This window comes from Hemitrygon akajei, chromosome 3, assembly GCF_048418815.1.
Source record: "Hemitrygon akajei chromosome 3, sHemAka1.3, whole genome shotgun sequence".
In the NCBI taxonomy this organism is placed as follows: Eukaryota; Metazoa; Chordata; class Chondrichthyes; order Myliobatiformes; family Dasyatidae; genus Hemitrygon; species Hemitrygon akajei.
Genome location: NC_133126.1, coordinates 15,506,402 through 15,525,163, shown reverse-complemented (window position 1 = coordinate 15,525,163; position 18,762 = coordinate 15,506,402). Strand labels below are relative to the sequence as shown.

Below are 18,762 nucleotides of genomic sequence, written 5' to 3'. Positions count from 1 at the left end.
ACATTGAGGCAGGAGGCACGTGGAAAACATTGCTGTCTAAAGAAGGCCTCTGCACTCAACCAATCTCTCTCTCTCTCGCGATGGGGAGCGAGAATCTGTTGGCCCTCAAATTGATGTGGGGGCACATAGAAGCGACACAGCAAATTATAACATTGAAACTGCGAACTGTTGATCTCCCCTCTCACTGTGGGAGGGAGAGAGAGGGAGAGAGGGAGAGAGGGAGAGAGGGAGAGAGGGAGAGAGAGAGAGAGAGAGAGACTGTCTGAGATGTTGAAGTCTTGAGATGAGCAGTAGTTTTTGATGGGCTCTAGATCATGGTCTCTGGGGGGGCATTGCTGGTGCTTTCGTGGTGGATGGTGGGGGGTGATGCTTTTATTGGAGCAAGTGGGGGGAGGATTGATGCTTTTGCTGCTGTGTGTGCATGGGGGGAGGGTGGCTCTGGGATTCTAACATTTCTGTCATTCTTTGGATTTTTTCTGTTTCGTGGATGTCTATTAAGAGTAAGTATTTCAGGTTTGTGTACTGTATACATTCTCCGATACTAAATTGAACCATTGAACTATTGCATGGTACAGCTGCTGCAAAGATGGCAAATTTCACAATATATGCCAGTGATATAAACCTGATTCTGAGAATTCTAGACATGACTCGGCACATCACAGAAGCCAGCCTCTCCTCCATGGACTCTCTACCCTTTGCACTACCTCTCTAAAGCAGCCAACAAAATCAAAGACTTCACACACTCTGGACTCACTTTCTTTTCCCCCCCTCCCACTGGGCAAAAAATACAAAAGCTTGAAAGCAGATCTTGTGACTGAACTAAAAATGAGTCACATGGAAGTTGTAACTGGGAAATATAGAAGTGTTTATTCACACAGTGAACCTCCAGGAGACAGAATGTCCAGGGGAATCCAAGAGAGTTACATTCTCCTGACAGGATGTTTTATACTTCTTCGACATAAAATGGCAATGAACAATTAACTGCAGCTTCAATTGCTACAATCACCAATTTAACTTTAACATTTGGAAAATTGTCAGGTAAATTTGCAGAATTACTTATTTACATTGGTAGCACATCCCAACTAGCAGGACTGCTTTGAATATTCAACAACGGTGTCAAAGAGCACTATATGAGGTCATTTTTACACTCAGTCATTAGGCACTATAATGCATCAACCTATAGTTGGGAAAGTGATGACCTTCTCCTATTGGACTGTTTGAGGTAACTTATTTTTTATTATTCGTTCTTACTTTTCTCCTAATATTTGTATATCTGTGCACTTGTTATGCTACTGTGACACAGTAATTTTCTTTGGAACCAATAAAGTATTTATCTATCTATCTAACAATTCCAAAAGCCAGACACCCTTTTGTTACAAGTACTGAGCATATTCATGACTCCATGAATAAACAACTAACCAGGTTAAGTGACAAAACATCTCGCCTGAGCAGTGATACACCTTTAACAGAGTGCTAGTAGCAGGAACATTCATCAGTCCTGATGAATAGACTCAGCCCAAAATGTCAACTGTTTATTCCCCTCCACAGATGCTGCCTGACCTGTTGGTTTCCTCCATCACTTTGTGTATTCCTCAAAATTTCCAGCATCTGCAGAATCTCTTGTGTTTAGCAACATTCATCTATTGTCTTTCCCTGTGTAATTTCAATGACAGGGTTCACTAGTTGGAAGTTAAAAACTGAACATTCTTTTGCCTGATTCTGCTTCTCCTTTTAGTTAATCAATAAAAATGCTATGCATAATTTCATAACCCCTGAATGACCCTAGCAGCATGTACCACCAGACTCAAGCACCAGCTTCTCTCACACTATTGAATGTCTCCTAATACAATAAAATGTACTCAGACTCTATCTACCTTGTTACAGTACTGTGCAAAACTGTTAGGCACATATATATACTGTATATATAGCTAGGGTGCCTAAGTCTTTTGCACAGTATTGTACAACCTTGTACATTGCTATCTACCTGCACTTTCACTGTAATTTTAACACTTCATTCTGCTATTGCTTTTCTCCTGTACCGACTCAAAACACCGATGTGATGAAATAATCTATATGGATAGCATGCAGAACAGAGTTGTGATAATAATCTAAAAAAAATAAAATTTACAGAGCAAGACACACAAAATGCCGGAGCTCAGTCCAATAAGATGTAGCTAACACCTCGAGCAAGATGGGAAGTGTAAAGAGACTTCCCTAAATATGTAAGAGTATCAGTTTCAGCTGTTTGTGCTATGTGTTACCTGGGCATCAGTGAGAACAATATATAAATAAAAGGTAGAATGGACAGACTAGAGTTTGATCTGTTTAAAGAATATAAATCATTGTTAATTTTTAAGAACCAAAATAAACTTTATTCATAATAAGGCATATCTACAAAAATAAACCGTGCATTGCCTTTACATTCTTACATTCATCGTTCAAGCATAAAGGAATATTTTATAACATTCCTTAAGACAACTAGAATTGTTGCCACTCGTGTGGTCCCCTGGGGAGATACACTATTAAAATAATAGAAAGGCTTCCTCACCCAACCCAGAACCTCTCTGTCCAGTAGCAGAAGAACCCTATACTGTGGTCCTTCCCCACTGAGCCTTTGCAGTGGTTGCAATGTGTCCCTCAGGATATACTCCTGCTGCCCAGAATGTGCCAAACAGCAGCATTCTTCTATGGTAGGGGTTCCCAACATTTTTTATGGCATGGACCCCCACCATTACTGAGGGGTCCATGGATGCCTGGTTGGGAATCCCTGCTCTATGGACATCTCAAAGGGCAAGCAGGCCAACAAGTTTTCAGAAGACGAAAGGGTGTCTTTCACCAAGCTGATGATTTTCCAGCAGCAGTTGATATCCATATGTGTGTGTCTCTGGGAACAACCCATAGATCAGAGAGTCCTTAGTCACATACCTGCTCGAGATGAACCATGACAGGCCCTTCCAACTTTCTCCATACCCTCTTTGCAAATCCACAATCTGCAATGAATTGAGCAACCATCTCGTACCCACTACAATCATCCAGTGGGCAGTACACAGTGCATAAAGAATCTGACTGGGAGGGCCTCTCTCATTGCCAGCCAGGCAAGGTGTTGCTGCCTTTTGGTGAGATCTGGCAATGAGGCATTCTGCTCAGAGAACCACCCCACTGTGTCCATCAAGTTCTTCTCCTGGGGATCTGCTTGATTTTCCATGCTAACCACTGCCTGATGGACTCGTCAAAGGTCTTGATCAGGGAGAACTTTTCCACAAAGGACAGGTAGTGCAGCAATGTCCAGCTGAGTGGGACATATCAGGGCAACTGGACCATGCCATTCTTTGCAACACTGGGGACAGATAGTACTGAAATTCTACTCACAACCTGATGCAACCACACATGAAGCTGGTCATCAGGATGATGGCGACATTGGATATATTTTTGACCCTGCTGTCCAAGGACGTGTGCATCAAAATCTGACAATGAAACTGAAAATGGCTTGGGTGATTTCCAAGATGGAAGAGCAAGGTATAGGTTGGGAAAAATGTTTAAGCCATCATTAAAGAAGAAATAGCGAGGCATCTGGAAACAACCAGAACCATTAGGCAGACGCAACATGGATTCAGCAAAGGCAGGTCCTGTTTGAAGAACTGTTAGAGTGATTTTTGGGCTTAGGACATAAACATTTAACAATTGACTTTGGCTATCAGTCTTCACATCTGAAAATGTATTGTGCATTTAATTTGGAGTGCAGCTCTGAACAATGGGTTCCTAAAAGCTGTGAATCCCCGTCCAGACAATACTGATTAAAATTCATTTGGATGTCTGAGGTGTGGATGTGAATCAGGAGGTGTGAAGGCTGTATGTAGTTTTCAAAGAAAGATTGCAGCTTTCTGCTGTGCAGAAGGACCTGGAAGTGCTTGTGCATGGATTGCAAACAGGTTGGTTTGCAGGTGCAGCAGACTATTAAGAAGGCAAATGGCATGTTGGTCTCCATTGCTAGAGGGATTGAAATTAAGAGCAGGGAGGTTATGCCACAACTGTACAGGGTACTGGTGAGGCCACATCTGGAGTACTGCATGCAGTTCTGGTCTCCTTACTTGAGGAAGGATATACTGGCTTTGGAAGCAGTGTAGAGGTGGTTCACCAGGTTGATTCCAGAGATGAGGAGAGATTGATTCGCCTGTGACTGTACTCGCTGGATTTCAGAAGGGTGAGAGGAGATCTTATAGAAACATACAAAATTATGAAAGGAATAGATTAGAGGCAGGAAAGTTCTTTCCACTGGTAGGTGAGACCAGAACCAGGGGACATAGCCTCAAGATTCTGGGGAGTAAATTTAGGATGAAGATGAGGAGGAACTGCTTTTCCCAAAGAGTGGTGAATCTGTGGAATTCTCTGCCCAATGAAGCAGTGGAGGCTACCACAGTAAATATATTTAAAACAAGGTTGGATAGATTTTTGCATAGTAGGGGAACTAACGGTCACGTGGAAAAGGCAGGTGGGTGGAGATGATGATTGTTGGTGCTAGACAGGGTGGTTTGAGTATCTCAGAAACTGGTGATTTCCTCAGAAAATGGTGCTTCAAATTAAAAACAAAATATCCAATAGCCTTGTTAATGAGTGAGGTCAAAGGAGAAAGGTTAGACTGAATGGTTCAAGCTGACAGGAAGGTGACAATAACTCAAATAACAATGCATTACAACAGTGGTGTGCAGCTATAGGAAACATGAACAATGCTTGTTTCAACACTGTCCAGCCCCCTTCCCTCAATTCTTTTTCCATCAAATTGATAAATGTATTGGGCAGGTTCCAGTGCTTGAATCAAACTTTTTGCTGCTTCTGTGGTTAACTCCACCTTGCTTTCACATTCACATGCTTTATTTGTGATAGCTGCCTTCCTTTTACTAACATTTCTACCTTTGTCTCAGGGGATAGTTTAGATACTAATATGGATTATAAATCCATTATATGGAAGAAGAGAATATGGGTCTAGACCACTGAGAAGTGTAAACATGGGTTGAAAGAGCTTTCATAAGTACAAAGAAAAAAAAACAGCAAGTGCGGGCCCAGAACAGAAAAAGTTTCTCACTTCCAGCCTTCGCAGTAATTTTTTTTATTTTACTGAAAATTTAAAATAGGAAATAAGGAAATAGTAGATGAATTTATAAAATAATCTTGTATGCACTCTCAAAGAAAAACATTCCAGGCGTATTCAAGAAATAAGGACTGTAAGAATGAGGAATTGAAGGAATTAATTATGTAATGTAATAAAAAAAGTACAGGACAAGTTGATGAACTAGAAAAGTGATGAATCCCAGAGAACCATCGACATGCATCCAGAATTTTGAAGATGTGTTTGGAGATAATCCAGGTAACATCTTTCAAGGTTCAGTAGGGTTTTTGAATTGTATATAGATTAGAGGATAGGGAGAGAGAGAAAACAGGGGACTACCACCTTGTTGACTTTATATCAATGTTACAGAATGTAATAACAGTACACCATAACAAGAATCACACACAAAATGCTGGAGGAAATCAGCAGACCAGGCAGTATCTATGGAAAAGGGTAAATAGTTGTTGTTTAGGGCTGAGACCGGTAATCAGAATTCTTTTCCATAGATGCTGCCTGGCTTGCTGAGTTCCTCCAGCATTTTGCGCAATGCTTGGATTTCCAACATCTGCAGATTTTCTTGTGTTTGTGACCATAGCAAGAATATTATGACTCAGCATAAACCAAAGATTGGAAATAAATGCTTTATTCTCAAGTTGGCAGGCTAAGACTAGCTTGATTCTCTGGGGATTAGTGCTTGGGTCCGAGCTTTTCACAATCTGTATCAACAGAGACGACCAAATATCACATCTCCAAGTTTGTTAATGTTAATAAACTAAATGCAGAGAAGGACGTAAAGAGGCTTCAAGGGACATACGGACAAAACAATAACAGGTGGAATACAATGTGGAAAAAAGTGAAGTTATCCAATTTGATGTTATAGAAAAAGTGAGCATTTTTACAACGGTGAGACTGATAGGCACTGACTTTGGAGGGAATATTTTTTCTACACCAGATGGTCGCAAGTGAAGATTCACTAGACTAGTTTCAGGAATGGCAGAAATGCTATAGAAAGCAAGGTGACTAGACTGGGACTGTATTCTTTGCGTTGGCGCGTTGCCTAGTGGATAAGGCATCGGTCTAGTGATCTGAAGGTCACTGGTTCGAGCCTCAACTGAGGCAGTGTGTTGTGTCCTTGAGCAAGGCACTTAACAACACATTGCTCTGCGACGACACTGGTGCCAAGCTGCTTGGGTACTAGTGCCCTTCCCTTGGACAACATCGGTGGTGTGGAGAGGGGAAGGCCTACAGCTTGGGCAACTGCTGGTCTCCCATACAACCCTGCCCAGGCCTGCACCCTGGAAAACTTCCAAGGCGCAAATCCATGGTCTCACAAGACTAACAGATGCCTATATAAAGTATTCTTTGAAGGCTTAAAGAATGAGGAGATCTCAATGAAATCTAACAAAATGAATAGATTTTATCAAGTTACAAGTGGGGAAGGCATTTTCTCTCGCTAAGGAGGAAAACATTCAGGACTGGGATAAGGAGAAATTTCTTTACCAAGAAGTGAACCTTTGGAATTCTCTACTGCAGCTGACTGTGGAGATTTGACTATTTTTGGAAAATGGCACTGAACTAGGTGGTCAGCTATGTTCTTAAGAAATAGTAGAACCATCTTGCAGGTTCCAATGATCTATTCCAGCTTTGGGTTCTGAAGTTCTTATTAAAGCTGTTGGACAGAGAGATTAACTTGCAGGTTACATTAAAAAAACATAGAGGGAAACAAAAACTGCATATGTACCCCACTAGATATGGCAAGTAAGAGATACCAGAAGGCCCTCATGAGGGATATGGTAACTGGAGACAGCAGACCTGCTGGTACCATCACTATGGTAACCAAAGACTTATCTAAACAAAATAATACTTTATATATTGGATCATCACAACAGACATTTACAAGCAAAAGATGATCATGTTGGGAATGTGATGTCAGTATAATGTGATCATACATCTTTTTTCTTTGCATTAGTCAAGAAATGACAGCTGAAAGTGTATGGATTGGTGAGTATGACCTACCCCATCTCTGAATTTGTTTGAGAGTGCTTTCGACAATCAGAGAGAGAATGTATGTGGATCTAAAGTTAAAGCAAATAGGCTTATTGTATCCTCCCTGAAAGTGCAATATCGATGGAATTAATATTCTTGTGAGCAAGAACATTTCTTGCTCCACAGCATTAAGCTCTTCATATCTCCCTACCCAGCTACCTTTGTGTCATCAGCAAATCTGTCTATATAACTTTTAATATCTTAATCCAAGTGAGCACAAATTTGAGAGAAAGGGAGAGAACAATGCACATGTGTAGACAACAGCACATGCACAGACAATATGTTGGGCTAAGAGCAGGGGATCATTGCTCTAGAAGAAATAGATCCAGACATTCCACTTCCTTCCCCTTTAGATGAATGCAACATTAAACTGTATATATAAAAAACATTCAAATTCCCTTTCATAAACCAATTTTCTAAATAAACATGTTTCCACAGTAACAGTCCACAACTAACTTCATAGTTCTAAAAGTTCTGTTTTTTGGGTGGCGCTCTTTTTCTTTCAGGATAGTGCCTCTGGACCTATGGAGTGGCATCAGGTTTGGTACGTGTCTTGTCTAAGACAAGATTCTCAGTTTCCAGTGTAACATTGTTGTCAGTGATATCATCACTGAGAGGCAAGCTTGGTGGCTGTAATGCATCCATCTTGTTGGATGCAGTCGATTCAGGTATGGTCTTTGGTTGAGCAGCCAGTATCTGGTCCACATGACATCTCCATGTCTGACCTCCAACATCCACTGTGTACATCACTGGTCCAGTTCTTGTAGCTACCCTACCAGATGGCCACTTGTCTTCTTGGTAATCATACACTGGAACTTCTCGTCCAATATTGAAGCTCTTTGCTGATTCACGTGGCAACTGGCTGAACTGTTTATTCTGCACTTCCCTCCATCGATCTGGTTTCAGGAGATCTACGCAAGATGTCATTTTCCTGTTCATCAACAGCATTGCAGGTGTTTAATTTGTTGTTGCATGAACAGAGTTCTGATACACAAAAAGGAAGTTGCTCACCTTGTGCTGTAGGGAAATATCCTCCTTGTCCGTCACTTTAATAGATTCCTTGAAAGTTTGGATAAACTTTTCAGCTAACTCATTCATTGCTGGGTGGTGAGGAGCTAGCTTGAAGTGCCTGATGTCATTTTTCTTCATGAACAGTTGGAATTCTTCTGATTCTTCTGACATGCATTGTGGTCCATTGTCACTCACAATTTGTACTGGTAAGCCATTTCTAGTGATGATAGTCCTCAGAGTGGAGACAGTCTGTACTGAGGTGGCCACTTCGAATGAGCATCCACAGCAATCAAGAGCATGGAGACCATGAATGGCCCAGCAAAGTCAAAATGTACTCATTCCCACAGGTGTAATGGTGCCTGTAGGTGTGCATTTTGAACTTTTTGGAATCTCAAACAGCTTTTGGTCAAGTCTTCAATCTGTTTATCTATTCCCAGCCACTACATGTAGCTCCGGGCAATACTCTTCATCTTGACTGTACCTAGGTGTGCTTCATGCAGATTTTCTCATACTTTGGTGGGCAGTTTAGAGGGATCAACCACAGGAGATCCACACATCAGTGGTCCAACAGTTGGTCTTGTCTTGCTGAGAATCCTGGAAATATACGGTTACCATCAGCTGGCCATTCTTGCATGCTGATTTCATAGAATTTTGACAATGTCGGGTCATTCGTTATTTCCCTTTATATTTTGGAATTTGTTACCAGCAACTGGCCTACCATATAAACATATAACAATTACAGCATGGAAACAGGCCATCTCAGCCCTTCTAGTCTGTGCTGAATGCTTACTCTCACCTAGTCCCACCGACCTGCACTCAGCCCATAACTCTCCATTCCTTATCCTGTCCATATACCTATCCAATTTTACTTTAAAAGACAATACCGAACCTGCCTCTACCACTTCTACCGGAAGCTCGTTCCACACAGCTACCACGGTGTAGAAAAATTCTGCTGGGTCACAGTATAAAGACTTTTCTTCTTCAGTTGCCACTAGTGGAAGACATGACAAGCATCAGCGTTGCTGTGTTGTTTCATACCCTTGAACTCTATGTCATAGGAGTGGGCTCCTAGGAATAGTGTTCAATGTTGTAACCGGGTAGCAGTCACCACTGGAATTTCCTTCCTGGGATTGAAAATAGACACAAAGGGCTGGTGATCTGACACTACCAGAAACTTTTGTCTGTAGAAGTAGTGGTGGAACTTCTTAATTCACAATACTAGACTACAGGCCTCTCGGTTGATGTGTGTGTGTGGTTGTGTTCTGTGCTATCAGTGATCTTGAAACAAATGCAATTGGGTGTTCAGATCCCTATTTCGATAATGTGTGACAAAACAGTTCCAATGCCATAAGGAGGCACATCACACACCAATTTGATGGACAGGGATGAGTCATAATGGATGAGCAGTTATATGTTATTAGTCTCTTTGTTTCCTTGAATGCTTTTTCACATCTTTCTGACCATTCCTACTTTACTCCTGTCTGTAACAGTGTTCAATGGATGTAACACTGTGGCAATGCTTAAAAGAAACCGGTGGTAGTAGTTTACAAGGCTCAAGTATGCCACATTTTCCGGTTTGGGTGCCTGTAGCACAGCTTCAATCTTGTGGCTTATGTAAGCCATGCTTGTCAATGAAATGTCCACAACATGACATTTCATTCTTGAAAAACTCACATTTTTCTCTCTTTGCGTGCAGACCTTACTCACTCAGTCTGGTAAGCACTTTACCAAGATTCTGGAGGTGCTCTTCATCATTTTTGCTAGTCACGATAATGTCATCAAGGTAACATTGAGTTCCTGGGATATCTTGGAGCACTTGGTCCATTGATCTTTGCCAAATTGCTGGAGCTGATAGGATGCCAAAGATGAGATGATTATACTGGAACAGTCTCTTGTGAGTTTGATTGTGAGGAACTCCCTGCTTGACTCTTCAACTGCCATTAGCAGATAGGCTTGTCACAAGCCTTCCTTTGAAAACTTCTCCCCACCTGCCAAAGATGCATAAATATCTTCTATTTGTGGCAGGGGATATTGCACTGTACACAGCACTGGATTGATTCTCACCTTGAAATCCCTACATATGTGAATGGTTCCAGCCTTCCCTTTCCTGATCATCGGGACAATGGGCATAGCCCAATCGCTCCACTCAGCGTTAGACAGAATGCCAGATGCCTCCAAGCCCTGCAGTTTAGCATCCACTTTAGGACGTAGTGTGCAAAGCACTGGAATCTTGGTGGTGTTGTTTCAGACAGACAGACATACTTTATTGATCTTAAGGGAAATTGGGTTTCGTTACAGTCGCACCAACCAAGAATAGTGTAGAAATATAGCAATATAAAACCATAAATAATTAAATAATAATGTAAATTATTCCAAGTGGAAATTAGTCCAGGACCAGTGTATTGGCTCAGGGTGTCTGACTCTTCGAGGGAGGATTTGTAAAGTTTGATGGCCACAGGGAGGAATGACTTCCTATGACGCTCAGTGTTGCATCTCAGTGGAATGAGTCTCTGGCTGAATGTAGTCCTGTGCCTAACCAGTACGTTATTCAGATTCAGATTCAGTTTATTGTCATAAAGAAACCACAAATGCAATGCAGTTAAAAAATGAGACAACGTTCCTCCAGAATGATATCACAAAAGCATATGACAAAACAGACTACACCAGAAAATCCACAAAACGTTTGGCAATCCCCAATCCAGAGTCCGGAGAGGCTGCTGCGTATTAATATCGCCCTACCGTCTTAGCGCGTTGCCCGGAAAGTAGCTCCAAATCCACCAGACAAAACAAGACCAAAAACTAAAGCTAAACAACCTGCACAAAAACAAATAGTTACAACACATAGTTACAACAGTGCAAACAATAGCATAATCGATAAAAATCAGACCATGGGTACAGTAAAAATAGTCCAAAGATGTTAAAGGACTATAAGTTCAAAAGAAATCACCACACATTTTCCACAACTCCCCAGGGTCCCGACAGACTCGCCATCACACGCCGGTGGCAGAAGGGAATACCCCCGCTATGGACTTCCACGGTGCCGCCCAACTCAGCGTCGCAGACGCAGCACACAATGAAAGCTCCGTCGAACCCAGCCTCGCAGACACAGCACACACTGAAAGCGACCTGACCGCAGCGGACTCCGAGTCCGTCGAACCTCCGAGACTCCGACCATCCCCTCCAGTACAGCTTCTCCGAGCAACACTCCGAGCAACATCCTCTGCCGAGCGTATTAAGACGGCCCCGCCAACGGCCATCGGCAACGCGACCCCGAGGACTGGGGGCCTGTTCTTCCCAGCAGAGTCCCGGACCTCACAGCAGCAGCAGCAACGAAGAAGGTCTTCCTGGAGATTTCCCGATGTTCCTCCATGCTCCCACGTCCATTTTCAATCGATTATGATTGCGCACGGCACCCCATTTCACAAATAACAGATAATCAGCTCCAGAGTGGCCGCTGCAAGCTGCGTCGCACTGCCATCTTGGAAATAATTATGGAGTGGATGGGAGACATTGTCCAAGTTGGCATGCAAATTGGACAGCATCCTCTTTTCAGACACCACCATCGGAGAGTCCAGTTCCACCCCCACAACATCACTGGCCTTACGAATGAGGTTGTTGATTCTGTTGGTGTCTGCTACCCTCAGCCTGCTACCCCAGCACACAACAGCAAACATGATAGCACTGGCCACCACAGACTCGTAGAACATCCTCAGCATCGTCCGGCAGATGTTCATTCATTCATTCAGTTCAATTCTGGCCTTCATGCCAGTGGGTTTACTAATCTCTTCCTGAAACACTTCATTGTCATTAAGCAGCTGACAATCTCTGGTTAATGGTACTACAAGCTCTAACTGTTGTGTTTGGCCTCTATACATCACATTTACTTTCAGTTTGCCTTTGGGAGACTTTTTTTTGCCTGCACAAGTCTTTAGCATCACTGAGGTCTTCTCTAATATCTTAGAAAACTGTCAGCTCTGAAATTATAGACAAAGCTGACCCTGCGTCTAGTTCAATTTTCAGTTTTATACCAGACACATCTATTATGAGCCATATAATTTTGTGATCTGCTTCAATAATACTATGCAATTCTAGGCGTTACAGCTAACCTTTGTCACACTATGTTGTCTGATTCTGTTTTACAATTGGTAACTTTATGCCTCCTCTTCCAGCTGCCTATTACCGCTCTCATGATTCTGCTTTCTTCTACTACCCATAGTGCTTTCCCATAACATTCCTTCTTCACCTTTCCTGCCTATCCCCTCCCTGCTTCCCCTCCCCCACCCCTTGATCTTTCCTCTTACTGGTTTTTTACCTGGCACCTACCAGCCTTCTCCTTCCCCCACCATCTTTATAGGGCCCCTGCCCCCTCCTTCTTCAGTGCTGACAAAGGGTTTCAGCCCGAAACATTGGCTGCTCATTTCCTCGGATGCTGCCCGACCTGCTGAGTTCCTCCAGCTTGTTTGTACGTGTTGATTTGACCCCAGCATCTGCAGTGGTACTTTGTGGTACCTTTATGCATTTATTTAGTTTTGTGTTTGAGATTTTCAACTTGGTTGTGCTTTTTGTCTGCCTTGCATATCCTCTCTGTGTGATTTTGTCTGTGACACTTTATGCAGACTTTTTCTTTGGGCCAACAGTCATTTGCCTCATGGGAGGATTTCCCACATCAATAACATTTTTGGCTTTTTGCACCATTCAGGGACATTTTGTGCATTTTACATCCTAACTTCTTTTTCTGTAGTTCTGCTGCATCCTTTGCTGTAGTCTCTAATAATATTGCAATGGTCAATGCCCATTCTAAGGTTAGGTCTCTTTCGAACAGTAGCCTCTTTTGGGTGCTTTACAAGTCTAATCTTTAATGCACCATGTAAGATTCAAAATTAAGATGTGCGTTTCTGACAAGTCCGGGTTAAAGTCAAAGGACAAATGTGATTTAATTATGTCTAGGGACAACTGTGATTTAATTATGTCTGGGTTAAAGTCTGTAAACAAGTGTGATCTAATTATGAATGCAGAAGCCTTGACAAAATTAACTGTTTGTGGAATCATTGAAGTCCTGAGATATGGACTATTGTTTTACAGAAACGTGTAAAAAAACAACTCCAAATATGGAATGGGATAAGACTATGTACCTCCCGAGTCAGGGAGGAGGGGTGGTAAGGAAGAAGGATAAAACCTGCTGCCCTGTAAGGTTCAGGGTTCCCTTCTCTGAGGGGGCCCAGCTCTGCAGAACTGTTAATAAACTTTGTTTCCTTGAATTTGTCTTGAAGCCATTATTCGGGAGCGTGGCTCGTTTCTGACAACTTGGGGCGCTCGTCCGGGATCCACACTCCAGCCGTGAGGGGGGCAAGGAAGGACATCGGAGAAGGTGCACCCTGCCGAGTTCGGCAGTCCCTGATTCCTTGCACGTCGCCCCGCGCGGCTTGAGCGAGTGATATCCGGCAGACTCAAGGAAACAAAGAGGGGTTGTCGAGGCAGTTGAGACAGTGAGCGATCGAGTAATTTCTGTGCACAGGACCCAGGTAAGAAATTGAATTCCTGTAGAGACGTAGTACACAAGAATCGTGGAACTGCGGGGTTCCTGCAGGTGATTTCTCCTGTAGAGACGTAGTACACGAGAATTGTGGAACTGCGGGGTGCCTGCAGGTGAATTCCTGGGCGATCGCGGGAATACAGGTTCCGGAATTGGACAGGAGTGACCGAGCTAGGTGGGTCACATTCAAATTAAATTCCTGCAGAGACGTAGTGCACGAGAATTGTGGAATTACGGGGTGCCTGCGGGTGGATTGGAACCGAGCAAGTCCTCGAGATGGGGAATAAGGGGTCTAAGAGAGAAAAGGGTAAAGGAAATCCAGGCGCCAATGATGAAAAATACCCCTGGGTACCCCCTGATAGTCCGTTGGGACGGATGTTAGAAAATTGGGATTATGGGAGGCGAAAAGGGAAGTCAAAGAAAAAATGATACAGTACTGTGAATTCTGGTCCCGCCAGCCGATCCAAGGGTCGGCTGTGTGATGGCCTAAGTTCGGGCCTAGCGAGGATTGGGTACAACAAGCCCTTAATCTGTACGTGAATTCAAAACCTAACGTTAAACCCGAAGAAAGTGATTATGCCCTATGCTGGTTACCAACGACAAATAGTTATAAATTGAAAACGATAAATGAAGGGGGACAGAAAAAGAATACATGGGAGGTGCTCGACCACCTGCCGCCCTATATGTGCCCCCTACCGCTCCGCAAATCGAAGACCCTGAGACGGAGGTTGGCCAACAGCTGATTCGTGTTGAATTTGTATCGAAAGCATGGCCAGAAAAAAAAAACTGGAAAAACTAGAAGATTGGAATACTAAACCCTTAAGTGAACTACTTAGGGAGGCACAGAAAGTGTTTGTAAGAAGGGATGAAGAGAAGCAGAAGACGGCAAGGATAATGGTCCAGACAGTGCGACACGTAACCGCAGATAGTAGAGAGAGAGACGGGGACCATGGTTGGATCGAGGTAGTAGCCAGGAGCAAGGAGGAGGGCTAAGGAAGGCTTTAAGATGTTTTCACTGCAACGAAGAAGGACACTTCAGGCGCGAGTGCCCCAGATACCGATGGGAAGTGCGCTCGTACGCTATGATGGAAGATGAAGACTAGGGAGGTCGGGGGTTCCACCCCTTGGGGATGAATTATCGGCAGGAACCCCTGGTAAATTTAAAAGTAGGTCCCCAAGGGTCAGATACAACCTTTATGGTAGATTCGGGTGCCGAAAGATCTAGCGTAATCCAGATACCTCCTGGCGCCCGAACTGGAACAAAGGTAATGGGAGTATCCGGTATTGGAGGCAAAATAATACAAGTACCTGTTATAGAAAACGTGAAAATTGAACATGAGGATAGGGTAACGGGACAGGACCTACTTTTGTTACCCTCTGCGAGATTCAACCTGCTCGGGCGGGATCTGCAAGTCAGGCTAGGCATCGGGACTGTGCCCAGGAACGGGAAGATAATGGTACAGCTGTTTGCCCTCAGGGAAGAAGACGATAGGAAAATAAGCCTGGAGGTATGGTACCAGGAAGGGAACCGGGGGGGGGTTTGAACGTCCCCCCTTGCAAATCTCACTATTACCTAACAGTTCGCCAGTACGGAGAAAACAGTACCCTATTTCAATGGAAGGAAGAAAAGGGCTGCAGCCGGTGATTGAAGGACTGATCGCTGACGGACTACTGGAGGAATGTATGTCACCGTATAATACCCCAATACTCCCGGTGCGAAAGCCAGATGGGACTTATCTGATGGTACAAGACCTGCGGGGCCTAAATGCAGTAGTCCAAACCCGATACCCGGTAGTGCCCAACCCTTACACACTGATGAGTAAGATCTCCCCTGACCATGAATGGTTCAGTGTAATAGATCTAAAAGATGCCTTCTGGAGTTGCCCGCTAGAAGAGAACAGTCGTGACATGTTTGCGTTCGAATGGGAAAATCCTACGACGGGGCGGAAAAGACAACTCCGGTGGACGGTCCTGCCACAGGGGTTCACCGAATCACCTAACCTATTTGGGCAGGTCTTGGAGCAAGTACTAGCAGAATTCCAATGTGCTCCAGAGAGCCAACTTTTACAGTATGTGGACGATCTATTACTATCCGGGCCAACACAGGAAGGGGTGCAGGAAGACACCATCAGACTTCTGAACTTCCTGGGGAAGCAGGGGCTACGGGTCTCAAAGAAAAAGTTACAATTTGTAGAAAAGGAAGTAAGGTATCTGGGACACCGGGTCAGTAAAGGACAGCGATGCATTACCCCAGAAAGGATAGCTGGAATAACGGGAATGTCACTACCACGTACCAAGAAGGAGATACGCACCAGTTAATTTGCGATGCACTTGATATCGAATGGAAGTACCATACCCCGTGGCATCCCCAGAGTTCGGGAAGAGTAGAACGAATGAACAGCACCCTAAAGGCACAACTGACCAAGTTGATGTTAGAAACCAAACTACCATGGACTAAGTGTCTCCCTATTGCCCTTTTAAGAATACGAACAGCGCCCCGCAAGGACATAGGAATATCCCCATATGAGATGTTGTTCGGACTCCCATATTGGAATAAGGTGGAAGGGTACCCCACGCTACAAGGTGGTGATATCTTTGTAAGGGACTATTTACTGGCACTGTCCCGTTCCTTTGCAGAACTACGGAAAAAGGGTCTCTTGGCTCAGACTCCGCCGCTCGACTTTGCTTTACATCAGATCGTGCCTGGAGATTGGGTTCTGGTAAGGACCTGGAAGCCGGAGAAGTTACAGCCACAGTGGGAAGGCCCTTTCCAGGTCCTGCTAACAACAGAGGCGGCTGTACGGACAAAAGAAAAAGGGTGGACACACGCATCCAGGGTAAAAGGACCGGTGAAGCCCGAAAGCCGCACTGAGTGGACCTGTGTTCCCGGTGAAGAACCGATGGTGGTGAGGCTAAAAAGGCAGCAAAAATGAACTCTATGTGGACTGTAACATTATTGACTGTAATATATTTGATTCTATATGTCGGGGAAATTGAAGGGAAATGTGACAAGTGCAACGGAACGAATCTGTACGAAGGGGTCCCCAGGGTCAGGGAAGTATGGAAGGAAGCAAAGAAAGGAGGATTTGCCCCGGAGGGGTTATTCTGGATCTGCGGTAATCAGGCGTATACCAAACTACCGTGGGACTGGGCGGGTGTTTGCTTCCTGGGTCTCATAAGACCGGAGTTCTTCCTCCTGCCTCAGGAGGGTGACCGGAAGCTGGGAATTAAGCTGTTTGATTCATTAAGGAGAGAAACACGGGAGATAAAGGTGGGCGAGTGGGGTGATGAGTGGCCACCGGCTCGCATCATTGAATACTATGGGCCAGCGACCTGGGCCCAGGATGGGTCGTGGGGGTATCGCACTCCTGTCTACATGTTAAACCGAATCATTAGACTGCAGGCGGTGGTGGAAGTGATAACCAATCAAACTGCACTGGCATTGGAGCTGTTGGCAAAACAGCAGAGCCAGATGCGAACAGCAATATACCAGAACAGGCTGGCTGTGGATTACCTATTGGCCTCTGAAGGCGGGGTATGTGGGAAGTTCAATCTTACAAACTGTTGCCTTAAGATAGACGACAGTGGAAAGGCCGTGTTAAAAATATCCGACAAAATTCGGAAGCTGGCCCACGTGCCAGTACAAACCTGGAGATCCCTGGGGAACATGAGTTGGCTAGACGGGCTACTAGGAGGGAGCTGGTGGCGTACCGCTCTCCTTGTAGCAGGCGGGGGTCTAATGATTCTCTTACTTTTGCCGTGTTTGATTCCTTGTATACGAACACTGATCAGGCGCAGTATATTCCAGCTCCAGGCAGTAGCGATACCCCATCATGGGACAAACGAGCTAAAACTTATGCTATTAAAGAAGAAAGTGGGTCCACTGGGAGTGAGAGAAATGCTAGCTGAAACGCACATCTTAAAAAGAAAAAGGGTGGTATTTATTGTAAGATTCAAAATTAAGATGTGCGTTTCTGACAGGTCCGGGTTAAAGTCAAAGGACAAATGTGATTTAATTATGTCTAGGGACAACTGTGATTTAATTATGTCTGGGTTAAAGTCTGTAAACAAGTGTGATCTAATTATGAATGCAGAAGCCTTGACAAAATTAACTGTTTGTGGAATCATTGAAGTCCTGAGATATGGACTATTGTTTTACAGAAACGTGTAAAAAAACAACTCCAAATATGGAATGGGATAAGACTATGTACCTCCCGAGTCAGGGAGGAGGGGTGGTAAGGAAGAAGGATAAAACCTGCTGCCCTGTAAGGTTCAGGGTTCCCTTCTCTGAGGGGGTCCAGCTCTGCAGAACTGTTAATAAACTTTGTTTCCTTGAATTTGTCTTGAAGCCATTATTCGGGAGCGTGGCTCGTTTCTGACACACCAGAAAGTCCATCTCTAAAGTCACAGTGCTGGGAACATTTGGGCAGTTCTGCAATGTATTCAGAAAGGATTTCATCTTTTGACTGGTCCCTTTCATAAAATCTAAGTCTCTCAGCTATTGCCAGCAGTTTAGGGCTCAAGTGATTTTGTAAAATTGTAACAATTTTGTCGAAGGTCTTGCTTGCTGGCTTTGCAGGGATTACTAAATTACATAAGAGACTGTATGTTCTTGGGCCCACTACTCTAAGAAATGCAGGGGCTTTCTTTTGCTCCTCCACGTTGTTTGCATTACAATACAGTTCAACTCTCTTGATATACGACTCCCAGCCTTCATTAGTACTATCAAATTCATCAACTTTCGCAAATGAAGCCATTGTCACATTACTTTCACTGTAAGTTCGGTGCGTCTTTCACTGTTATTCACGGATGCTTTGGCGTTTGCATGCTGTTTAGCTCTCGCTGTTTTATCCCGTAATTGTTGGTGCAGTTTATGATTTTTCTGACATTCAGTTTCGTACTCATCACCAATTTATTGTGGAAGGAGTGATAGAGAGAGACAGAGATAGAGAGAAGATGTGCACACGTAGAGAACAGCACATGCACAGACAACAGATCAATATCTAGTGCTAAAGGGGAGGGGGGGTCATTGTTCTAAAAGAAATAGATGCATACAGGACACTATCCC

At 43.9% G+C, this 18,762-nt stretch overlaps 2 protein-coding genes across 2 annotated transcripts in view; one reads left to right on the top strand and one right to left on the bottom strand.

The window, feature by feature from the left end:
- rps6kl1 (ribosomal protein S6 kinase-like 1) overlaps window positions 1–18,762 on the bottom strand; it is a 97,353-nt gene that overhangs the window by 64,215 nt on the left and 14,376 nt on the right. The gene's annotated exons all lie outside the window — the stretch shown is intronic.
- Window positions 1,207–17,997, top strand: LOC140724732 (syncytin-2-like). Its single transcript, XM_073039224.1, has 2 exons — window positions 1,207–1,222; window positions 16,332–17,997. Exon 2 carries the CDS (start codon window positions 16,624–16,626, stop codon window positions 17,863–17,865), a length of 1,242 nt encoding a protein of 413 aa, XP_072895325.1. The 5' UTR covers window positions 1,207–1,222; window positions 16,332–16,623; the 3' UTR covers window positions 17,866–17,997.

Bases quoted from the DNA above. Each gene is read 5' to 3' on its own strand.
- LOC140724732 (XM_073039224.1), top strand. From the start codon at position 16,624: ATGAACTCTATGTGGACTGTAACATTATTGACTGTAATATATTTGATT.